Source organism: Hibiscus syriacus, unplaced genomic scaffold (genome assembly GCF_006381635.1).
Source record: "Hibiscus syriacus cultivar Baekdansim isolate YM2019G1 unplaced genomic scaffold, ASM638163v2 tig00017725_pilon, whole genome shotgun sequence".
NCBI lineage: Eukaryota > Viridiplantae > Streptophyta > Magnoliopsida > Malvales > Malvaceae > Hibiscus > Hibiscus syriacus.
Window position 1 is genome coordinate 93606 of NW_024062414.1, and position 19577 is coordinate 113182.

At 36.5% G+C, this 19577-nt stretch overlaps 3 protein-coding genes across 3 annotated transcripts; all 3 read left to right on the forward strand.

Moving 5' to 3' along the window:
* Positions 1 to 4015: 4015 nt before the first annotated feature.
* LOC120208819 (U-box domain-containing protein 45-like) lies at positions 4016 to 5809 on the forward strand. Its single transcript, XM_039207986.1, has 2 exons — positions 4016 to 4735; positions 4871 to 5809. Exons 1-2 carry the CDS (start codon positions 4113 to 4115, stop codon positions 5598 to 5600), a joined length of 1353 nt encoding a protein of 450 aa, XP_039063917.1. The 5' UTR covers positions 4016 to 4112; the 3' UTR covers positions 5601 to 5809.
* A 3924-nt stretch (positions 5810 to 9733) lies between these two features.
* Positions 9734 to 10330, forward strand: LOC120208820 (WRKY transcription factor 18-like). Its single transcript, XM_039207987.1, has 3 exons — positions 9734 to 9914; positions 10007 to 10084; positions 10151 to 10330. Exons 1-3 carry the CDS (start codon positions 9840 to 9842, stop codon positions 10235 to 10237), a joined length of 240 nt encoding a protein of 79 aa, XP_039063918.1. The 5' UTR covers positions 9734 to 9839; the 3' UTR covers positions 10238 to 10330.
* Positions 10241 to 11116, forward strand: LOC120208833 (probable WRKY transcription factor 40; the record flags this gene model as incomplete). The annotated part of the gene is made up of 2 exons (XM_039207991.1): positions 10241 to 10639; positions 10757 to 11116. Coding segments are annotated over 2 exons (753 nt in total), but the record flags the coding sequence as incomplete, so codon positions are not given.
* Between the last annotated feature and the right edge of the window lie 8461 nt (positions 11117 to 19577).

Below are 19577 nucleotides of genomic sequence, written 5' to 3' on the forward strand. Positions count from 1 at the left end.
TAAAAGGAGAAAGAGAATGGTTTATAAACTAAAAAGCCAATAATATATAATATAGGCCTTTGGGCCATGTTTTGTGGCAGCAGCAAGTTTGGGTGGGCTTGGGGCTGCTCTAAAATCTTTTAAGTGCGCAGAAAGATAATAAGGGTGGTGGGCGGGCTTTTTGGTTCAGGCTTACTGTTCGGGGTTCGGGATTTAGGTTTTAAGGTTGAGGGTTTTTTGATTTATTTTTTTTCAAAATTATCTCTTTTATTTATGAATAAAATTTAATATTTTAATCGATTATCTATGAATTCAGTTTGATTAATTTCATTTCTTCTTTTTCATTTTGATTTTAAAGTTATTTTGAAAAAAAAAATTAATACAAAAACTTTAATATATGATTTTAAATATTATTTAATAAAAAATATTTTTTCAAAAATATTTTAATATTTTTTTGTCGACGACGAATCGACGTTTTATACCTCACAAACCCTTGGATGAAAATTGTGATCCCACACGATTCCGACGGTCAATCGGTGGTAACTACGACAACACATGATTGAGAATGTGACAAGGACTATATCGGTGGCGATAGACTAAGATTAGGATTTGGGGTTTTTAGAGATCTGGGGCTTTTTTATAATTTAAGAGAAATTATGATTTTTTTATAAATATGTTAATATTTTTTAAAAATAAATTTCAAAATTATTAGATTGTGACATGTGTCACTTGACAGAAGAAATAAACGTCGTTCACTGCCCGAGCACCTAAAGTGGTAACGTTGGACACCGGGAGCATTCAAAAAATAGTTTAGACACATTTTATAAAAATATTATAGTTTGGACACTTATTTTGTAATAAACCTTATTCATTTCTCAACAAAATACAAAATCTGAAGAAAAAAAACAGTATAAAACAACAAAACTAAACACATTAAGCCACAGGCACCATGCAACTCGAGAAACAAGAAGCACAGCAGGGATAAAGGAGTGTTTTATACATATACATATACGTGTATACATACATGTGTCATACTGTATACGGTTGTAGTTATATTACATAAAATAATTTTTAAAGGAGTGTTTTGTAATTTATAATACATGAAATAAACCCATAATTTATATTATCACTATATCATTCTATTGAATTTTAGAATTTAGAGAATAAATAAATAAGATTAATTTAATTATAATATGTGAATTAAACCCACGATTTATTCATGATAAAGAAACTAATAAAGATTTAGACCAATAATTTGTTTCGTTACAATTATTGATCCTAATGCATTGATAAACAAATGAATAGTTTAATAATTCTCATGAAACTCGTGCCTTGGTGGTGTTGAGGGTAGTTTCAATCAAACATCGTTGTGTACATGATATACATATATTAAGAGATATATTTAAATTTATAAAATTTTAAGAGTCGAAAATAATTTTTTAATAAAAAATAAATAAAATCTAAAATATACGATAATTTTAAAATTTAAAAGATGATCGCCTCATCTACATCGTCTAAGTCCGTCCCTAATTGCGTATTAATATTATCAAAATCTCTGTAATAAAATTTTTTAATTTTATAAACAATTTGTCAATCGGTCAAAGGAGGGACAACAACGAAAGTTGAAAATATTTGTACTAATTCATGTTTATCTACAAACCAGCATCATTCCAAATTCGCCTCTTCACGAGCTGGAAAACAAATCACCATTAACAAATCACCGTTGAAATCCACCGGTTTGTGTCGCCACCTTCACACCGCCGTCCGATCGTCTGACATCTGTGGGATCAATCGTCAATCAAGCGGCTCCCGATACCGCTAGCAGAAAAAATAAAATTAAGATTGGGACCCGCAGTTGGAGGAATCTGGGAGTAATAAAAAAAAGTGTTTAGTGGAACCTTATAAACAATATCCAATCACGTGCTTCCACTTGTAACTCCGTCGGTGACTGTTGTTATCTTTACCATCGCCGGTGTCAACTTGGGAGGAGAATAAAAAGGATCATTTTTTAAGGAGGGAGGTTCCAAATCAGGATCATTATTAGCCAAACTACATAGAATTTATTGATAATAGTAGTATTTTATCTCTTTGGAATTTTAAATACAATGTCGTTTTTGCGGCGGCGGAGGAAAGGAACGGATTCGTCAATGTCCTCGAACTTTGTAGGATCCAGAATCGAAGACGAGGACGAGAAGAAAGGATTGTTCTCGAGTCCCAGGAAAGAAAGGAATACTTCTCAGAAATGGTCGTGCTGGGACAATTGTTGCTGGTTCATTGGTTTTGTGTGTTCAATGTGGTGGCTCTTGTTATTGTTGTACAACACAATGCCCGCTTCGATCCCTCAATACGTGACGGAGGAGATAAATGGGCCGTTGACCGACCCACCAGGTGTTAAGTTGAGGAAAGAGGGCTTGACGGTGAATCATCCCGTGGTGTTTGTCCCTGGGATTGTGACCGGTGGGCTCGAGCTATGGGAAGGTCACCAGTGTGCTGAAGGCTTGTTTAGGAAACGTCTTTGGGGTGGAACCTTTGGGGAATTGTATAAAAGGTACCATTAACTTTTGTCCCTTTTTTTTTCCTTTTGTTTTCCCTTTCTGAGTTCTACATAAAAGGTATCATTGGCCTTGGGAAGGCCACCAGTGTTCTTTTATGATCTTGACTTAGGTTGGAAGTTATTAGAGAAAGTTCTTTAAAGCTTACTGATTTGCACAAGAAAATATTGCTTAATTGATTTCTATAGTTGAAGCCTTCTAATTATTGCAAATGCTTTTTCCTTTTGTTTTATGTTTGATTATGGGGCATTGGAAATACATATATGGATAAATAATTTATTTTAAGTTCAAAATATACAATCCACATACAAAAATAATTTATTTAAAGTTAGTTTGAAGGGATAAATATTTGGATATATATATATATATAATTAAAGTTTATTTTTAAAAGTTCATTTGAATTGTACGTGTCTTGTAGGAACATGTTGGGCCCAATGCCACCATCATTCCGTTTTCTTGTTTCCTCCTCGACTTATGGGTTCACCATCTTCTCGTAACAATTTAGACTACATAATGTTTTACAGTTAAATCTGTTAACAAAATGTATATAAAAAAACATATACCTAGATCGACCCAGATGAAAACACGTAAGAAAATCTTTCATAAACCTATTATTTAGTGTACGTATGTTTCCAGCCCTTCCCGTAGTGAACATACATAATCGATCAATCATTCGCTAGGGTGATCACAAGTTGTGGGGCACCTTGGTGCTTCCTTAAAGTGGAACCTAGAGGAAGCTTATTCAACGGGTGAGATGAGACGAGAGGACATTACTGGCCGTGACGTCGCCCGTTATCGTTGATCACAAATCGAAGTGTCCTTTTGCACGTTGCCCATCTCTAACTCTCGGTTCATGTTTGTAACCAAAAAAGAAAAACAAAAGTGAAAAACAAAGCCCTGTTTTCACTTGTATATAATTATTCTAACTTTAATCCGCCTATATTTTGTGTCTCTTATAAGCCACACCATCTTACCCATTATTGATTACTTCATTTTGTGTCTCTTATAAGCCACTCCTTCTTACCCACCTTCTTACTCATTATCGATTACCTTGAAGTTTCGGCATAGGATGGATTTAGGCATTTTAGGTATTTATACCTTTAAATTAACTCTCAATTATTTGACATTAAACGTTAATACTTCTTACATTCTTGGTGCCCGAATTTAACACTTCTTAAATTAATTATAATATTTTTTACTATCAAATTCGCTTAGTTTGTGCTTATTATTTAAATTTATGTACATTGTCTCTCATAATATTTGATTCTAATTTTGTCTCTTAGCCTATATTTTCCTATTCTATATGTACTCAACTAGAACTAAGTAAAAAGGAAATGAATAGTCGAAGAATTAGTAGGGTAATTTATCAGATAAATAAATAAAATTCATCCACTTGATCAGTCTGAATTCTCGACTCCTCTCATCTCACTTCTTCTCTAGAAAGAAGTGAATAAATTATTAGTAATGAATCTAAATAAGAAGAATAAACTCTTTCTTCTCTCAAAGCCAATGCTTCATTCTTTGCTCTTTTGCTAATGTGAAATTTCCATCTCTCTCTCTCTCTCTTCCTTCACTGAAAGAATGGCCAAGTATCACCGAAACGACATCGGATCCTTAGTCCTCGACCGTCATTCCACCACCTCTGCTGTTACCCACTTCCGACTATGTAATGCCTTCTCCGACTCTTCGCTCCGTAGGAAAATCTTGAACGCTGTAAGATGTGGCGCCAGTTCTCGCCATCGTCATCAGCTCATGCAGGAAATGCTCAATGAGGCCGCCCCTCAGCCTAAGCCTAAGTCTCCTCCTACCACCATCACAATAAGGTCAGTCTTGAAAGAATACAACGAACCCAAAAACACAGATTTCAAAGTAGTGAAAAAAGCTGTCAACAATGTTAAACCCGAGAAGCTCGTTGATCTCTTGAACTTAGCTGAAGCCAAAAGCGATGCTGAGACCACGAAGAAGGTTCAAGCTTTGGAGGAGTTGAAGCGATTGGTTAAGGATTTGCAAGTGGAAAACGAAGAAAACAAGAGAGTAGCTGCCAGTAGAGTAAGGTTGCTCACTAAAGAAGATCCAGAAACCAGAGTAACATTGGCTATGCTAGGAACTATTCCCCCATTGGTTGCGATGCTTGATTTTGAGGATTCTGATTCACAGGTCGCTGCTCTTTATGCTTTGCTTAATATAGGAATCGGAAATGACCCGTGAGTTTCTCAAATTTCCCTCTTTTAAACTAAGTAATCTCTTTTGTGTGTGCGTGTTTTAAAAAAATGTTTTTATTTTCTTCTAACATTACTGATGTTGTTGATCTATTCTTTGAAACCCCCTTTTCATTGTAGGAACAAAGCAGCCATTGTTAAAGCAGGGGCAGTGCATAAGATGCTAAAGCTTATTGAACCCCCTAACAAGCCAAGTCAATCAATCTCAGATGGCATAATAATAAATTTCCTTGGCCTAAGCACCTTGGATTCGAATAAGCCTATCGTTGGATCTTCAGGGGCTATCCCTTTCTTGTTAAGAACCCTTAAGATTTTGGATAAGAGAACTGGGTCTCAAGCAAGACATGATGCTCTTATAGCACTTTACAATCTATCAATCTCCCCATCAAACATTTCCTTTATTTTGGAAGCTGATTTGATACCCTTTCTAATGAATACCTTGGGGGACATGGAAGTTAGTGAAAGAATAGTTGCGATATTTAGCAATGTGGTGTCCACTCCAGAAGGTAGAAAAAGCATTAGTGTTGCCCCAGAAGCATTCCCAATTTTGGTTGATGTGCTGAATTGGACCGACTCCCCAGGGTGTCCAGAAAAAGCATCATACGTTCTCATGGTAATGGCACATAAAGCATATGGAGACAGACAGGCCATGATTGAAGCAGGCATTGTGTCATCAGTACTTGAACTTACACTTTTAGGTAGCACGTTAGCAAAAAGGAGAGCTTCCAGGATTCTAGAGGTTTTGAGAGTGGATAAAAGGAAGCAAGTTTCGGATAATTTCAGCTGGAATTCAAGTGCAGCTGTGTCCGCTCCTATTTACGGGTATTCGTCGTCATCGACGAATCAATAAGGAAAAGAGTGCTTTGCGTTTGAAGAAGGGGTGATGAGTGAGGAGAAGAAAGCTGTTAAACAAATGGTCCAACAAAGTTTGCAGAATAATATGAAGAGAATTGTCAATAGAGCCAATTTGCCACAAGACTTTGTTCCATCAGAACATCTCAAGTCCCTCACAACAAGCTCAACTTCAAAGAACTTACCCTTTTGACCCAAATATGAATTAGCCATTGAGATTTCCATCCAATAGAGAGATGTAAGAGCTTTGGTAGTTAGTTACTCTTTTGTTCTTCAATCCCATTTTGCCTTTTCTTTTAACCCTTTTCTGTAGCTTTTGTCAATGTATGATATATACATAGCCGTTGTCAATATTCTATCATTGTACTTCCATAATCAGCATGGTAGAAGATTGCTACTTCATTTGACATTTTGGGGTGTGATCAAACCTTCAAATGCATCACAGTCTGATCTGCATTTATGCTTGTCAATGCCTAATATATTAATGTTATGTCTATATAGGTCTCTATCTCCCTACAACCAATGAGTCATTTACTTTCAAATCCAACGGTACTATTTTGTCTGATGCCTTATATGGCCTTGGCACTTGTCCCTACAACTCTACCATTTATTTATATGTTTTCAGCAGAGGCAGCTGTCAAGAAAGCAGGTGTGGGTCATTTTCCTCTGCATACAAACAAGGGCCATTGGCTATAATTTCTATATGGTCATTTTTTTAATTACAACATTTCGATCATTTCATTAAGAATCTCTAGATTTACATAGTGGAATTCCAACTTTTTTTTGGACTTGTTCTGTATTAATTTTGTATAATTTATCTTCCTCCATTGACTTTGGTTACTAAGTGTGTGTGTTACATTATATAATTGAAATTACAGATGGAGAGGGTTTTAGCAAGCAACATGCCAAATAAGGACAGCAGGAAGAAGAATCCGAGTTATGGGTTACAATGGTCGGCTCACTGTTGTCGACTCGGGCTTTGTGGTATATGTTCTGAAGGGAAATGTGAAATTCACGTGGTCACAGAGCTGCTGTAGTGTTCTAATGATGATATTAAATAAATATATGAATTAATCAAATAATAAATCTGGTGTTTCAAAAATAATATATATTCTACAGCTTTTCTGTAAGCATAACGGTAAGAAGATAATAATTTGATACTGTGGGGGCTGCTTCACATAAATTGTTTTTATTTCAACCCTTGCTTGTGGGTTGTGGGGGGCAAGTAGCAAGACGAATCTATGATTTTACGTTAGAGGGTAAACTTCTTGAATTTATAAAATTTTAGGGGATAATTTTTTTTTAATAGAAAATACATAAAAAATTAAAATATATGATAATTTAAGATTTTTATGGGGGCGATCGCCCCCATCCGTACCGTCTAGGTCCATCCGTAACTGATAGTGTAATACAATAATTGCTTGTATGTATGTTGGTAGCAATAAATATGCATGATAAAACATGTGCATCCCCATGACTAGATAGTGGCAAGCCGACGGTGCTGATCGCGGTCAAGCTTTATTTCTTTCATGTTTCGAGATATTCTTAAATCATTTTACTTGTCGCTGATTCATTGTTACATGATCTATCTTTATTTTAGTCGTGTTTTGAGATATATTGAAAACTATTTGAAGATTTTTGTTAAGGGAATCGAACTTGTGTCCTCTAACGTGCACACATTCGTTACATTTCGTTATCCGTAAAAACGGATTCGAAAAATCTCAAAGTTCAAAACGAATGAAATCGTTACATTCATAAATGTGTTCAGAAAGTGGGTAGCAACAACGGCTGCTCCGACTCCGACAATCGTCAAGACTTCCAACAACGGTTAGTTTAGAAGGAAAAACACTAATCATAACCCTTGGTAAAATAGGCTTCATAGATTTTCAATTTTGCGATCTTTACATTTTAGTCTCTAAAATCACAACTTTAAAATTAATCAATTTAGTCACCATTACAATTAAAATACTAATTTCCAAAAATAAAAATTAATAACTTCAAAGCAGTTAAACCAATTCAACCACTTCAAAATTATTTATTATTTCAAAAATACCAAATTATTATTTTTACCAAAAATCTAAAAACCGACCCAAAACCACTATTTCAGAATTTGAGATGTTACACCTTTTCTATTACATAACCTAGATAACCAAAACGAGAACCCCAGGACTCCAAGTCAACCCCGTAAACTCCTCTGGACTCAACAATATTATAATGTACTAATTAATTAATTAATCCATAGGCGTTTTTCTCAATGCATTAGCAAACTACCCACTCTTTGTACTTTAAGACTGAAAATACATTCTCCAAAATATTGGATTAAATTATACACTAACAAAACACGTTGATGATACCCTAATCATAAAAACATATATATTAAACAAACCAAGTCTCCCACTAACCCTAAGAAACAATTAAGTGGTGATATTTACGTGAGATAGGTGTCACACAAACGCACGTGAGGCTGGAAAGAAGTAATATCGTTATTCAGTTCAAGCACAAAAAATAATAATAATATGAACGTACAATATCAAACGGTTGAAATTTTGATATTATTTAAATTTTTTTATACTTGAGAAATATTTTTAAGCTTAAGACGTCCAATTCAAAGCACGAGTTCGTGTTTGACACTTTCAAAAGCTAGTCAAGAAAAGACACATTGATGGAATTGCAAGAAAAAATTTGAAGTACAGATGGTAATTACACGATCGCTTAAGATGTTTTGGAAGGAGAATGCGCAAACAATGACGTGATGTTGTCCTTTTAAGTTTCTAAGCAGTAGTTGAAGTCATTTAATAGTCGATTTTTCAACCCAGAAAAGCATTTGGTCTCCCTATCAATCTTCGAGCTATACTAACAAACAGTAAACATAGAGAGAGAGAGTAGGTGAGCGACAATAACAGGGTTTGCTAATATAGTATGAAGAAATTATAAATTTAGACTCTTTGGTAGGAATAAACATCACATCTTCGGCCGCATTCCGGATTTCTAGCCGCCCAAATAACCTACTTGTTCACACTACTTTTCCTTTGGTCTAATTTTTGTGTTGCTCCACCTCTTTTGTTGAAGTTTTAGATGCTATTAACTTCCAAGACATCGTTTTGCAGTAAGCTGGTCTCCGGCGGTGGTTTCGTACATGTTTGAATCCCAATATGAACACCCCGACTCATCGTTATCATTAGAATTAACTATTACCATATTAAATTTATAGTAGAAATATATTCAAAGTTGAATAAGATATACATATGGTGAATATTCAACTGAAATGTATAATTCAATTAGATAACCTATATATGATTTACATAGTATGAGTTCAAGCCAAAATTATTCAAGTACTCAACCTTGCCATTAAGCCAATGCTTCATTGCCATTTGGCTCTGCGTCTTTATAATGTTTCTCTGGCCAAAACCATTTGACATTGAATCCTACTTTTGATGAAGGAAATTGGAGATTAAAAAGAGGTGCAGCTGCTTCACTTCACTTCACATGGGGTTTTAATCGAGTATTGGTAGTCAAATTATGGGGGTTAATTAGAACCAAATTTTGGATTATCCAATGCGAGTTAATCTCAAAACATAGTTAGATTCAAACCATGTGGATAGGTGATTTGGAATTAAGCTTTGAGCCTGCCATCTTGGGGGTCAATTTAACCAGACCAAGACCAAGAAATTGAAACATAATTTAACTATTCTTTCTTCCTACGTCTAGTCTCTTAATATATTCTACTATATCACTACAAATATCCTTTCTAGCTAGTTTATCGCCTTGTATTTACCCAGATCAATACAAAAATACAATGTGTGTCAAATAAAACGACGTCAGCACGTGCCATCCCATGTATATTATTAATTACTTTTACTGTAGTTAATATTAAAGCTCGGGAAATTAAAAAGGAAAGAAGGTGGAAGGCAGAAAGTTGAGGTCAAGAAGGCGAAGCTTATGGTTTTAGTGTTGAAGTTCAAAAAAGGTAATGCAAATTGCAATCATCTGATTAGGAATTGACTTTCAAATTTCAATGTTTTAGCTGACACTAACAGCCAACTCGAGGGATAGTGGGATCTATCTATCTATGTTTGCAAACCTTTTAGCTCAATTCATCCTCATCATCTTCCACCAACTTTCCTTTGAAACATCTCTCTCTCTCTCTCTCGAGTCTATATATTTTATTTCCCTATTCCTGGGTTTTATTATTCTCTCCTCTTTGCTTTTGCTTCTTCTATACTCCGATTTTCCAGTTATGGACTCGGCTTGGGTGGATACTACTTTGGATCTTAACATCAATCCTTGCCAATCTCGCAACAATAAAGCTATGGTGAGTCTGGCTTTCCTTCCTCCAAAGCTTGTTTTTTATTGTAGTGCTGGACTTGGACTTACAAAAAGTTGAAACTTTTTTTTTTAAACCAGAAACGAGAATTCGAGGGAGATGTGGCCGACTCTGGTGTTAAGGTTCCGGTTAAAGATGAGGCCAGTTTCAACTTCAAGGCAAGTTAATTGTATTTGACAAATACAAGTGTGTAAACACTCATGTGAATGTTATCTTTAAAACAGAGTGGAGTTTTGGTGGAGGAATTGAATAGGGTGAGCGCCGAGAACAAGAGGCTAACCGAGATGCTAACAGTTTTATGCGAACAATAATACGCTTTGCAGCACCAATTCAATCAAGTAAAGAGCAAGACCTCTGAAAATGAAGCTCCATCAAAGAAGAGAAAATCAGAGTGCGAGGATTACACGAACCACGTGATTGGATTCAGTGAGAGCAGCTCTAGCCATGAAGAGTGGAGCAAAAAGCCCAAGGAGTGTGTTAAACCCAAGATATCAAGGGTTCTAGTCCCCACAAATCCCTCGGATACCAGCCTGGTAGGTTCCCCGCTGTTCAATATTTCTTCCCAGATTGAATCTTCTAATGATGGATGTTTACAGATTGTGAGGGATGGATATCAGTGGAGGAAATATGGTCAAAAGGTCACAAGAGATAACCCCTGTCCGAGAGCATATTTCAGGTGCTCCTTTGCCTCAACTTGTCCAGTTAAGACAAAGGTGAGTCTTGCTCCTGATTGTATCGGGTATTGAATTCAGGCTGATCTTATGGGTCAGAATTGATAGGTCTAGAAACAATATTTGTTTCTGATTGTTGTTTTCGGTATTGGTTTCCAGGTGCAAAGAAGTGCTGAAGACCCATCGGTATTAGTGGCTACATATGAAGGAGCGCACAACCACGACCATAATGCTCTGGCAGAACAAGGATCATTAAGCCCCAGCAGCAACAGGGGTTCAGCATCTGCCCAAACCAAAGCTTCAGCTCCTAGGGTCACTCTTGATTTGATGCAACTAGCTGGATTGGGGGATGATACCCAAAATCCAGCTCAACTAATTGATGCACCAGCTATCCACCAACTCTTAGTTCATCAAATGGCTGCTTCTTTGACTAGAGACCCTCATTTCACAGCAGCTCTTGCTGCAGCCATTTCAGGCCGAGTTGTAAACCAAAATATGATAAGAAAGTCATAGTTTTTTGTATCTTCTTTTTTCTTGGCTCAGTTGAAAATGTGAAAAGAATATTCTATTGCAGTCCAGATATTATCAGAGGTTCCCTTCTCAATTACATACAAATCATAAGCCGTTCAATGAACAAATTAACATACAGAGACTAAAATGTCATTTTTGAAGTATAGGGACTGAAATGATACATATAGTACAGGGACTTGTACTACTCTGTCAATCAATTTCTTTATATTCAAACTTCGCAGCTGCCAGCTGATAACTTGTCTATATATACTTACTTTTCCCGGTTTGGGCCAAAATAGAGATTCCCTCAAGGCAACGGGCCATCGTTTAAATGACTCGTGTTAATCGGTCATCACTCGTTTTCTTCTCGGAAAAGAAAAGAGAAAATTAACGAAGACGGGAAAGCTCAAAGTCCACGAGTTTGTCTACATCTGTCCACTAACACCATGGACCTCATAAGTCATAACCAGCAAAGTTGGTGCAAAAAAACAAAACAAGAAAGTGATGCATTCAAATAATTAATTAAGATCTAAGTGCTTACTTCAGTCACATGATGTCATACCCATTGCGTTATCAATTCCCATATACACTTTATTAGATACCTATGGCCATGATTATGAAACACTGAAAAATTCTCTTTGAAAACTAGAAAGGAAGGCTCAATTCGCTTTTCCACTTTGGAAAATATTTCCAGAACCCACTCTAGTTTTCATTGATATAAATCAATAAGATTTTGCTTTTAATTTCACCTACTGTCATGGATGCACCACACTTTAACAAAGGGAAGGTTGATTATTACTTTATGAATATTGTCATCTTTGATATGCATCTTCCTTATAGAGAGTTTTGTGATAAATTTTAGGAAAAATTTGCAGGTGGAAACAGAGTTGGAAAATTTGCAGAAAGAGAACCAAAGGCTTAGATTATTGTTAGAAGCAATGAGCAGCAAGTATAAGGTGCTTCACGAAGCCTATGTCCAAGAATCAAACAAGGGAGCAAGGCCTCAAGTTGCTAAGGCGTCACATGTTTTTGTGAAAACGGACCCTAGAGACAAGCTACTTTTCTTAGCATTACTGTGTGTAACAAATAGAAAAAAATTGGTTAACTTAATATAGAAGGCTAACACAACTTCAGTAAAAGAAAAAAAAATTGGGAGGAGGGTAGAAGAACATTAAGAATAATATATTGCAGATGGAAGAAAGTGCAAAGTTATGTAACGTTCCTTCTCGTTACTTTGAACAAGCACAATTGTTTGGAACTAGAAGAGAAAGAAAATCAAAAGCTTCTTATGCAAAACACTGAAATTATATATCCTCGTACAAAAATATTTACAATATCAAGCAATTCCTCATCACTTATTGTTATGTGAAGAAACCAAAGGAAAAGAAAAGGTAAAACTTGATCGGATAATTTTTCCAGCTTAGCCAAAAAAACAAAAAGCTTCTAGAGTATCTATGCACTTGATAAAATTTGAAGCAGCAGAAAACAATCAAATTTGGACACAAATTACATGAATGTATACCTCACCCTCTGGAGACACTCCGAAAACCTTTGCAACATACTGCTTCTGAAGCATCCCAACCTCGATCTGGAATCATCACATTCAGATTAAAATGAAAATTCTCATTATGCAAGAAGTCTCAAATTTCCAGATCAAGCATATTGATAAAGCAATGAATTTTTATCTTTGATGAACAGAGCATCTAGTGTCCTAGTTATCATTCTACCAAATCATGCAATACTGCACAACATGTAGCCATGTTGTTAAATAAGCATATAAAATGGAAAAGGATGCAATTGACAGCTGTTTGTGATTATAGATTATCAACACAGTAGTAACAAGTTTTGTGCCAAAAAAAGTTTGCCTACACACAAATAAATAAATGTATACATAAAATCACAGAAGAGTTACATGTTGTCTAAAAATGTCAGCTTTAGCTGGTTTTTTGGTTATGATAAAAAATCCTGGGACCAGACGATCTAGTCGATGAATGGCGTGTTGTCCGACGACTTTCATCCTCTCGTTCTTCAGCCTCTATTGCGATTGCCTGTGCTGGGCATATCTGATAAACCACCACCATTCCATGAGGAAAAAAGTGATAGTAAATCCATATTTAATAAAAATAAGCGAGCTTAATCAGGAATTAATAGCAGATTTTATAAATAAACTTCAACAGGAAAACCAAGCAGACAAGAACAGTTTGACTGGTTACAACTTTTTACAGACTGCCGACTTTGTAAACAATGGTAGTCACTAGCCTCACTTCTATAACCAGAGGGTGTGATAAAGACAATACAAACCGGAAATATAGTAATAAGTGCTAACAAAAGGAATCAACGAATGACCAAAATATCCATTTTAAGCTACCATATTTCAACCTAAAACAACACACATACTCAAAAGTTCAAGCTTAAGCAAGACCATTTCCAGTTAGGTGTCATACCAGAGAGCAGTTGATGGTTTCTACCCAAGTGATAATATTTGTCATCATATTGAAGCACCTCATGATTCTATCATTCCCACCCAATAAAAAAAACAATTTAGACTACTGGGATCAATACGATGAAGCTTCAACTTACAGCTTCACAAAGTTTACAAGCAATGCAACGTTCCTCTCCAGTTGGATATCGTCGGAGAGCATGCTCCACTCGAAAACGAGGGCTCAATGGACCCTTCTCAAATGGATAGTTCATCTGCATAAGAAAAGCCAAGTTTGTATCATAATTCATACACCTTCAACATCCACATAGTCCACACCCACCCCACAACAAAAAGATAAAAAAAAGGATCATAAAGATGCTTACATTAACTTTTCTCTCAAAGAAATACTTGAGTGTCAGACTGAGACTGCGAACCATTTCAGTTAGAAACAATATTTTAATGCTTCGCTCAAAAACTGCAATTGTCTAGAGTATAAGAATTCGTTTATTACCTAGACATCAAATGGTAAAGCAGGGGACATACTTTTTAATAGTGTGATGAGTGTTCCATCCGATCAATAGCATCGCAAAGTATATCGCTCCGGTGGCAAAAACAAAGTGGAAGAACCCGTAACCATATGTTACTGCATCTTCAGCTAAAAAACTGGGAATTCGGTTGACATCCCATTTGGATCATCTCATCAAGCATGTGTCTTGCTTCTTCGAAATGACCTCTACGACACTGTCCTGGAATCAAAATACTGTAATTCGATAACCTTTTCTTCGCATTTGCAATCGCATATTCATCCATTTCAAAGGATCCTAGAAAACACAAAACCTTTATCAAAGCATGGATACCAGAAACACCACATGGCCCATGAAGAAAAAGAAGCAGAGAAACTGTGAAACCAACAAAAATCAGATCTATTGGAAAATCGAGAAAATGGGTATGGTGCAGAAGAAAAGGAGGAAGACCCAGATAAAGAAATTTTTAAATGAGTCGAAGAATTGGAAGAAGGAACGGTGTGAACTTGATGGAATATAAGAGTCTGCCACAGTTTTATCTGCGTAGAGAAAATCCCACATTGGTGAGGAAACCAAAGAGGAAATGGGTTTTAACGCAAAAAGTAAACAATGCATTAGTGGGCCGCCAGGCGTATGCATTGTCATTGGTGTTGGGTCTTGGTCCCCTGGCTCACCTCCTGCAGGCTGCAAAAAGATTAGGGGTGACGGGTGGGCTTTTTGGGGTTTAGGGTTTAACTTTGTTCGTAATGAACTGAACTATAATATTCCCAATACAAGAGAGACATGTTAAACTCAACCCAACTCCACACCCTAGTTGTAGGCTTAATCAGTAATCACTCACTATCAACACAACAAAACTCTCGAAACGCACACTAAAATATTTCTTAATAATTAGGTATATGTTAAAACAATGAAACTCCCTCAATTGAAAGTAAAGCAGTTTGCGACAAATGGGTATTTGATGGAGGGATGCCAGGAAATGCACTTGGAGGGTTAGAAGAACATCAGGAGACGCATTCCCAAATAACTTTCTAGATTCTGTTTATAAAGATAACTAGGGAGGAGGAATAATTCAACTTGTTCAGAGAATGTCGATTTTAAGCGACCTGTCAGAGGTTGAACGTAGATACCGTGATTTCTGTACTCTTCATCGTCGCTTAAAATCGACATTCTCTGAACAAGTTGGGATTTGGGTACTCTTCAGAAATGATAGGTTGATGTCTTAAAAGTTACATACTGAAAATAAAAATCTTGCCCATCCATGAATAGTTGGGATTTGGCATTATATACAAACCAGTTACAAGAGATGGCTTTATCATTGAAATAATAAATTATACAAATTTAATGAAGGTGATCAGGTAAACGCACAAATGCTTGTAGGTGTCTGTTTGTATGTTTCTATAACATGCGTTGAATTTTGCTTGAACATTGATTTTTCATTTACATTAGCTTCAACTGAGAAAAAACACTCTCAACTGCATACTGCACATGAATCATAAAGCGTATAAACTCTCTAAACATTATAAAGTACCAACACCATGCTTGACAAGTACTTAATAACACAATGATTAAGGACCAAATAAATTTGAGGCGCACCTGGATAGCCTCTGGACTAGTATAAGTTCAAGGAAACTTCCAGTGGTGTGCTCCAATAAGACAAAGTCTAGCACTATCTGAATAAAGTTTTCTTCCGCAACTAAGTAGCAGATGTGTGCTGCCATTATCTAGATTTGAACTCTCAAGTAAGAGCGATTCTATAAACAATGAGAATAAATAAATAGCTAATAGTGCCATCCAAAGGGAGAAATAGAGCTAAAGTAGGCAATAATGTACCTCACTTCTTTCCTTCCAAAGGCGATCTCCAAGATGGATAATTACAAGCTCGTCATCTTTGGTTATATTTGCAGTTATTACAGCCAAATTCTCCCCCCAATCATCAAGTGTGCAATTTGCCCTTAACTGCCCATAAATAAATAGAGAAGAAAAGCAAAACAAAATACACAAAGGAATTCAGCTTGTTATGGGTTTGGGCAAAACGTCCTATTAATATGAATTCAAACATATGGACTTGACTTGATAAGAATATATGGCAAAAGCAAATTGAGAAGAAACAAAATGAAATATACAGGCCATAGCTGGATGAAGCATCAGTTCTCCACAACGTAAGTACTCTTCTTCGCAATAGTTGGCATGATCATTTCAAAAAAAAGTGCATAGAATAGAAGCATCAAAAGTATCTGAAATACAATCTCTTTAAACTATGTCATTTTTCTCGTGGCTAACCACTTCACCACACGAATTTATTTCCTTAAATATCTTATAGGAGAATCCACAATCACCCATGAAAATAATCAGAGCATATCATGTCTTAATACCTTTTTGGTAGAAAATTTTTACTGCCTAAAAAAACCCAATTAGAAAATTTCATGCACCAATATATTACCTCCGCATGCAGTTGCGGCAAAACCATACTATCAACTGTGGAACCTGTGGAAAAAACTTCAGCTGGTTGCCCTGCAATTAGCAGTCATAATGTCCGTAAAGGAGATCCTGCTACCATCTGATGAAGTGCCATTTTCCTAACACTATCAATGTAGAACTACAATGATCCAAAGTCACCACTAGGAACCAATGGTAAAGAAAGAGAGATTGCATATTCATTTGATTTTCATTGAACGTGAAAATAGGAATAGGTCATGGGTGCATCATGTGGAGACGCCGAATGCAGATTCTTTTTCATTCAAATTAGCGGATTGGTGGTTTTGTCCAGCCTCCTGTTTTGGGTTCATTTGGGTTGCTCATGTGTTCAAGACTTGTTGTAACAACCCGAATATTTACAAAATAATATTTAATTGAAATTGGATGTTAATTGTGAAGATTGGTAAATTGTTGGTGACTAAATCAAAATTTATGAGAGTTTATAGGCCATTTTAGAAGTGAAGGAAATCCAAGGACCAAGCCTTGAATTTACCCTAAAACTGTCGGTAGCTTTGATTATAAGCATGCATTTGGTTCTGATTTTCAGAACCAAAATGCTCCCAATTTTCCTTTCCCATACGCAATTTCTAACTCCGATTCCGACGCCGTCCAAATTCTGATCGTCGTTTTAAAATCACTGTTGTGTTCATCATCGAGCGTGGAACAAATCCTTCAATTTAATTGAAGTGAAACGTTGTCAAACGTCGGGAATTTACAGTCAAAGTCTCGACGTTTTTGTTAGCTCTATCGCCGGGAAAATCTTAAATTTACCGCCGATCATTGCTCTGTTTACGACACCTCCTGCACCATCGTGTTCCTTGTGTCGTTTCGAGTCCGCCGGTGTCAACCTTGTTCGCCGTCGACGGCGGCGCGTGAGGAGGTGGAGCAGTCAAAGATTCGGCCGAGTTGAAATCGAGCTCTCTGCCGTTCAAAAAATTGAACCGATCTTTGTAAGTATCTCGAAATCGCTTAAAATAATTTTTAGAAAATTTTCCGGAATTTTTAGACCCCCGGAGGAGGCCTCACGCGCCGCCGCAGGGAGAGTGGAGGGCTGGAAACCGGTTTGACCAGTCTGAACCGGTTTGACCGGTCTGACCCGACCCGACTGACCCGACTCGACCGTTGATCGTTGACCGTTGACCGTGACCGTTGACCGTTGACCGTTGACTTCCTTTGACCAAAACTTAAAATGGCTTTGACCGACCCTTAAACGACCGTAAATCTTTTCCGAGTATACCTATTCTGATAGTTTTCGACGTCCCGAATCCGTTTCCAAAGTCCGTTTCGTCAAATTCGAACTCGAAGGCCTCCAAATTGACGGTCAAAGTGGTTGACTTTGACTTTGACCAAGAATCTGAATTTTTGAAAATTTATACTTTATGTTTTTCGACGTCCTGATTCCGATTCCGTAATCCGTTTGGCCAAATTCAGACTCGAAATACCCCAAAATGATAGTCAAACCTGAAAAATGCTTATATACTTAAGAATTTTAGCTTTGAACAATTAAGTAAGCTTTGGGTTTGATTAATTATTATTGTTTGAAGGTACAAGAGACTCTCCGGATCGTTCGACAGCTCGACCCAGCTCTTCTAGATCAGTTAAACCACGTATACCAGTATTCACCCATTCGAAAACTGTAACAGAGCGTGGTGAAACCAGCAATCAGTAGATCTACTATCTGAACCCATTATCGAGGTGTGTTCCTATTTACTAAATAATGGTTTTATATGTTTTGAAATATGGTACATTGAAATCTATGGTTTATTATTGTCGGTACACTGATTTATTGTTGATGATTTATGGACTTTGATGACTGGTATATGGATATTGATTTTGGGATGATTGAACTACAATTGTATAGCTCTGATCAAGCTAATAAATGGGCCTAATGTGACTCTTGAGGGCCCCAAGATGTTTCATTAGGTCGGCTTTCCTTTGCTGTGTGCTTAGGGTAAGCTATATGGGCTTATTGACTTGGGCTTAAGGATACAAGCTTCATAGCCTATCCTTAAGTCGGCTTTCTTTTTGCTATGTGCATAAAGTAAGCTATATGGAAAATAATTTTGGGAACTACTGATAGTGTACCAGAAAAGGGTTTAAACTATGATTTTCAAAAGTTAAACTCTTTTACGAATTTGTGAGATTTACTGGACTATGATTTGTTTAATGTACCTATTATGATTTTATGGTAATGTTGGGACACACTGAGCCTAGCTCACCTTTCGAAAATATTTTTCCCCTTTCAGTTACTGTTGGTTAGATACCTCGGTTCGAGCACTTGGAGGATCAACATATCTCTTGAAGTATATATGATTGTAATATTTTAAACTTGCAAGTTGACTTTATTCTGGTGACATGGATCTATTTTAAAGTATTGGATTTTATAATTATGATACTTTTGCTATAACTATTCAGTTTATCGGGGTTTTGATTTTTAAGATATGTTTTAAATTAATTTATTACTTATTGGTTTTATATTTAAGAGTTGAGTTTTAATATTATAATTTATTATAATTTCATGTCATGAATAATGTGGTTTTACATTGATTGGATATCGGTTTCAGAAAATGTCTTTAAAAATCATGTATGTGATCCATTAGACTTAGTCGAAACGCATAGGCCGGGTCTAGGGGATTACATTTATTGGTATCAGAGCTTTTGGTTTTTAACCCTCGGACCGTGTATGAGTCCATATTGAAAATACGGTTTTGAAATATTTTACAAAACAAGTTACAAAGGCCATGTCACAAAATTATTAAGATTTTAACTGTGTTCGAGACTCCAAGTGCTTATCTAACCCTAAGTTTTATCTTCTGTAGTAAACTTGAGATCCACCAAAATGAGTGCTAGACGTAGTCGTCGAACTAGCCGTGGACGAGGTCGAGTGGCTAGATTTGCAGATCCGATTGATGAGATATGGGTAGATCCCCCACCTCCGATAGGTAATCCTGCTCCTACGACCCCAACGAATCTGCCTCATGTCGCTGGTATTGGCATGACTACTGTAACAGCCCAACCCGTACCCGACCCAAATACGAGTCCGAGA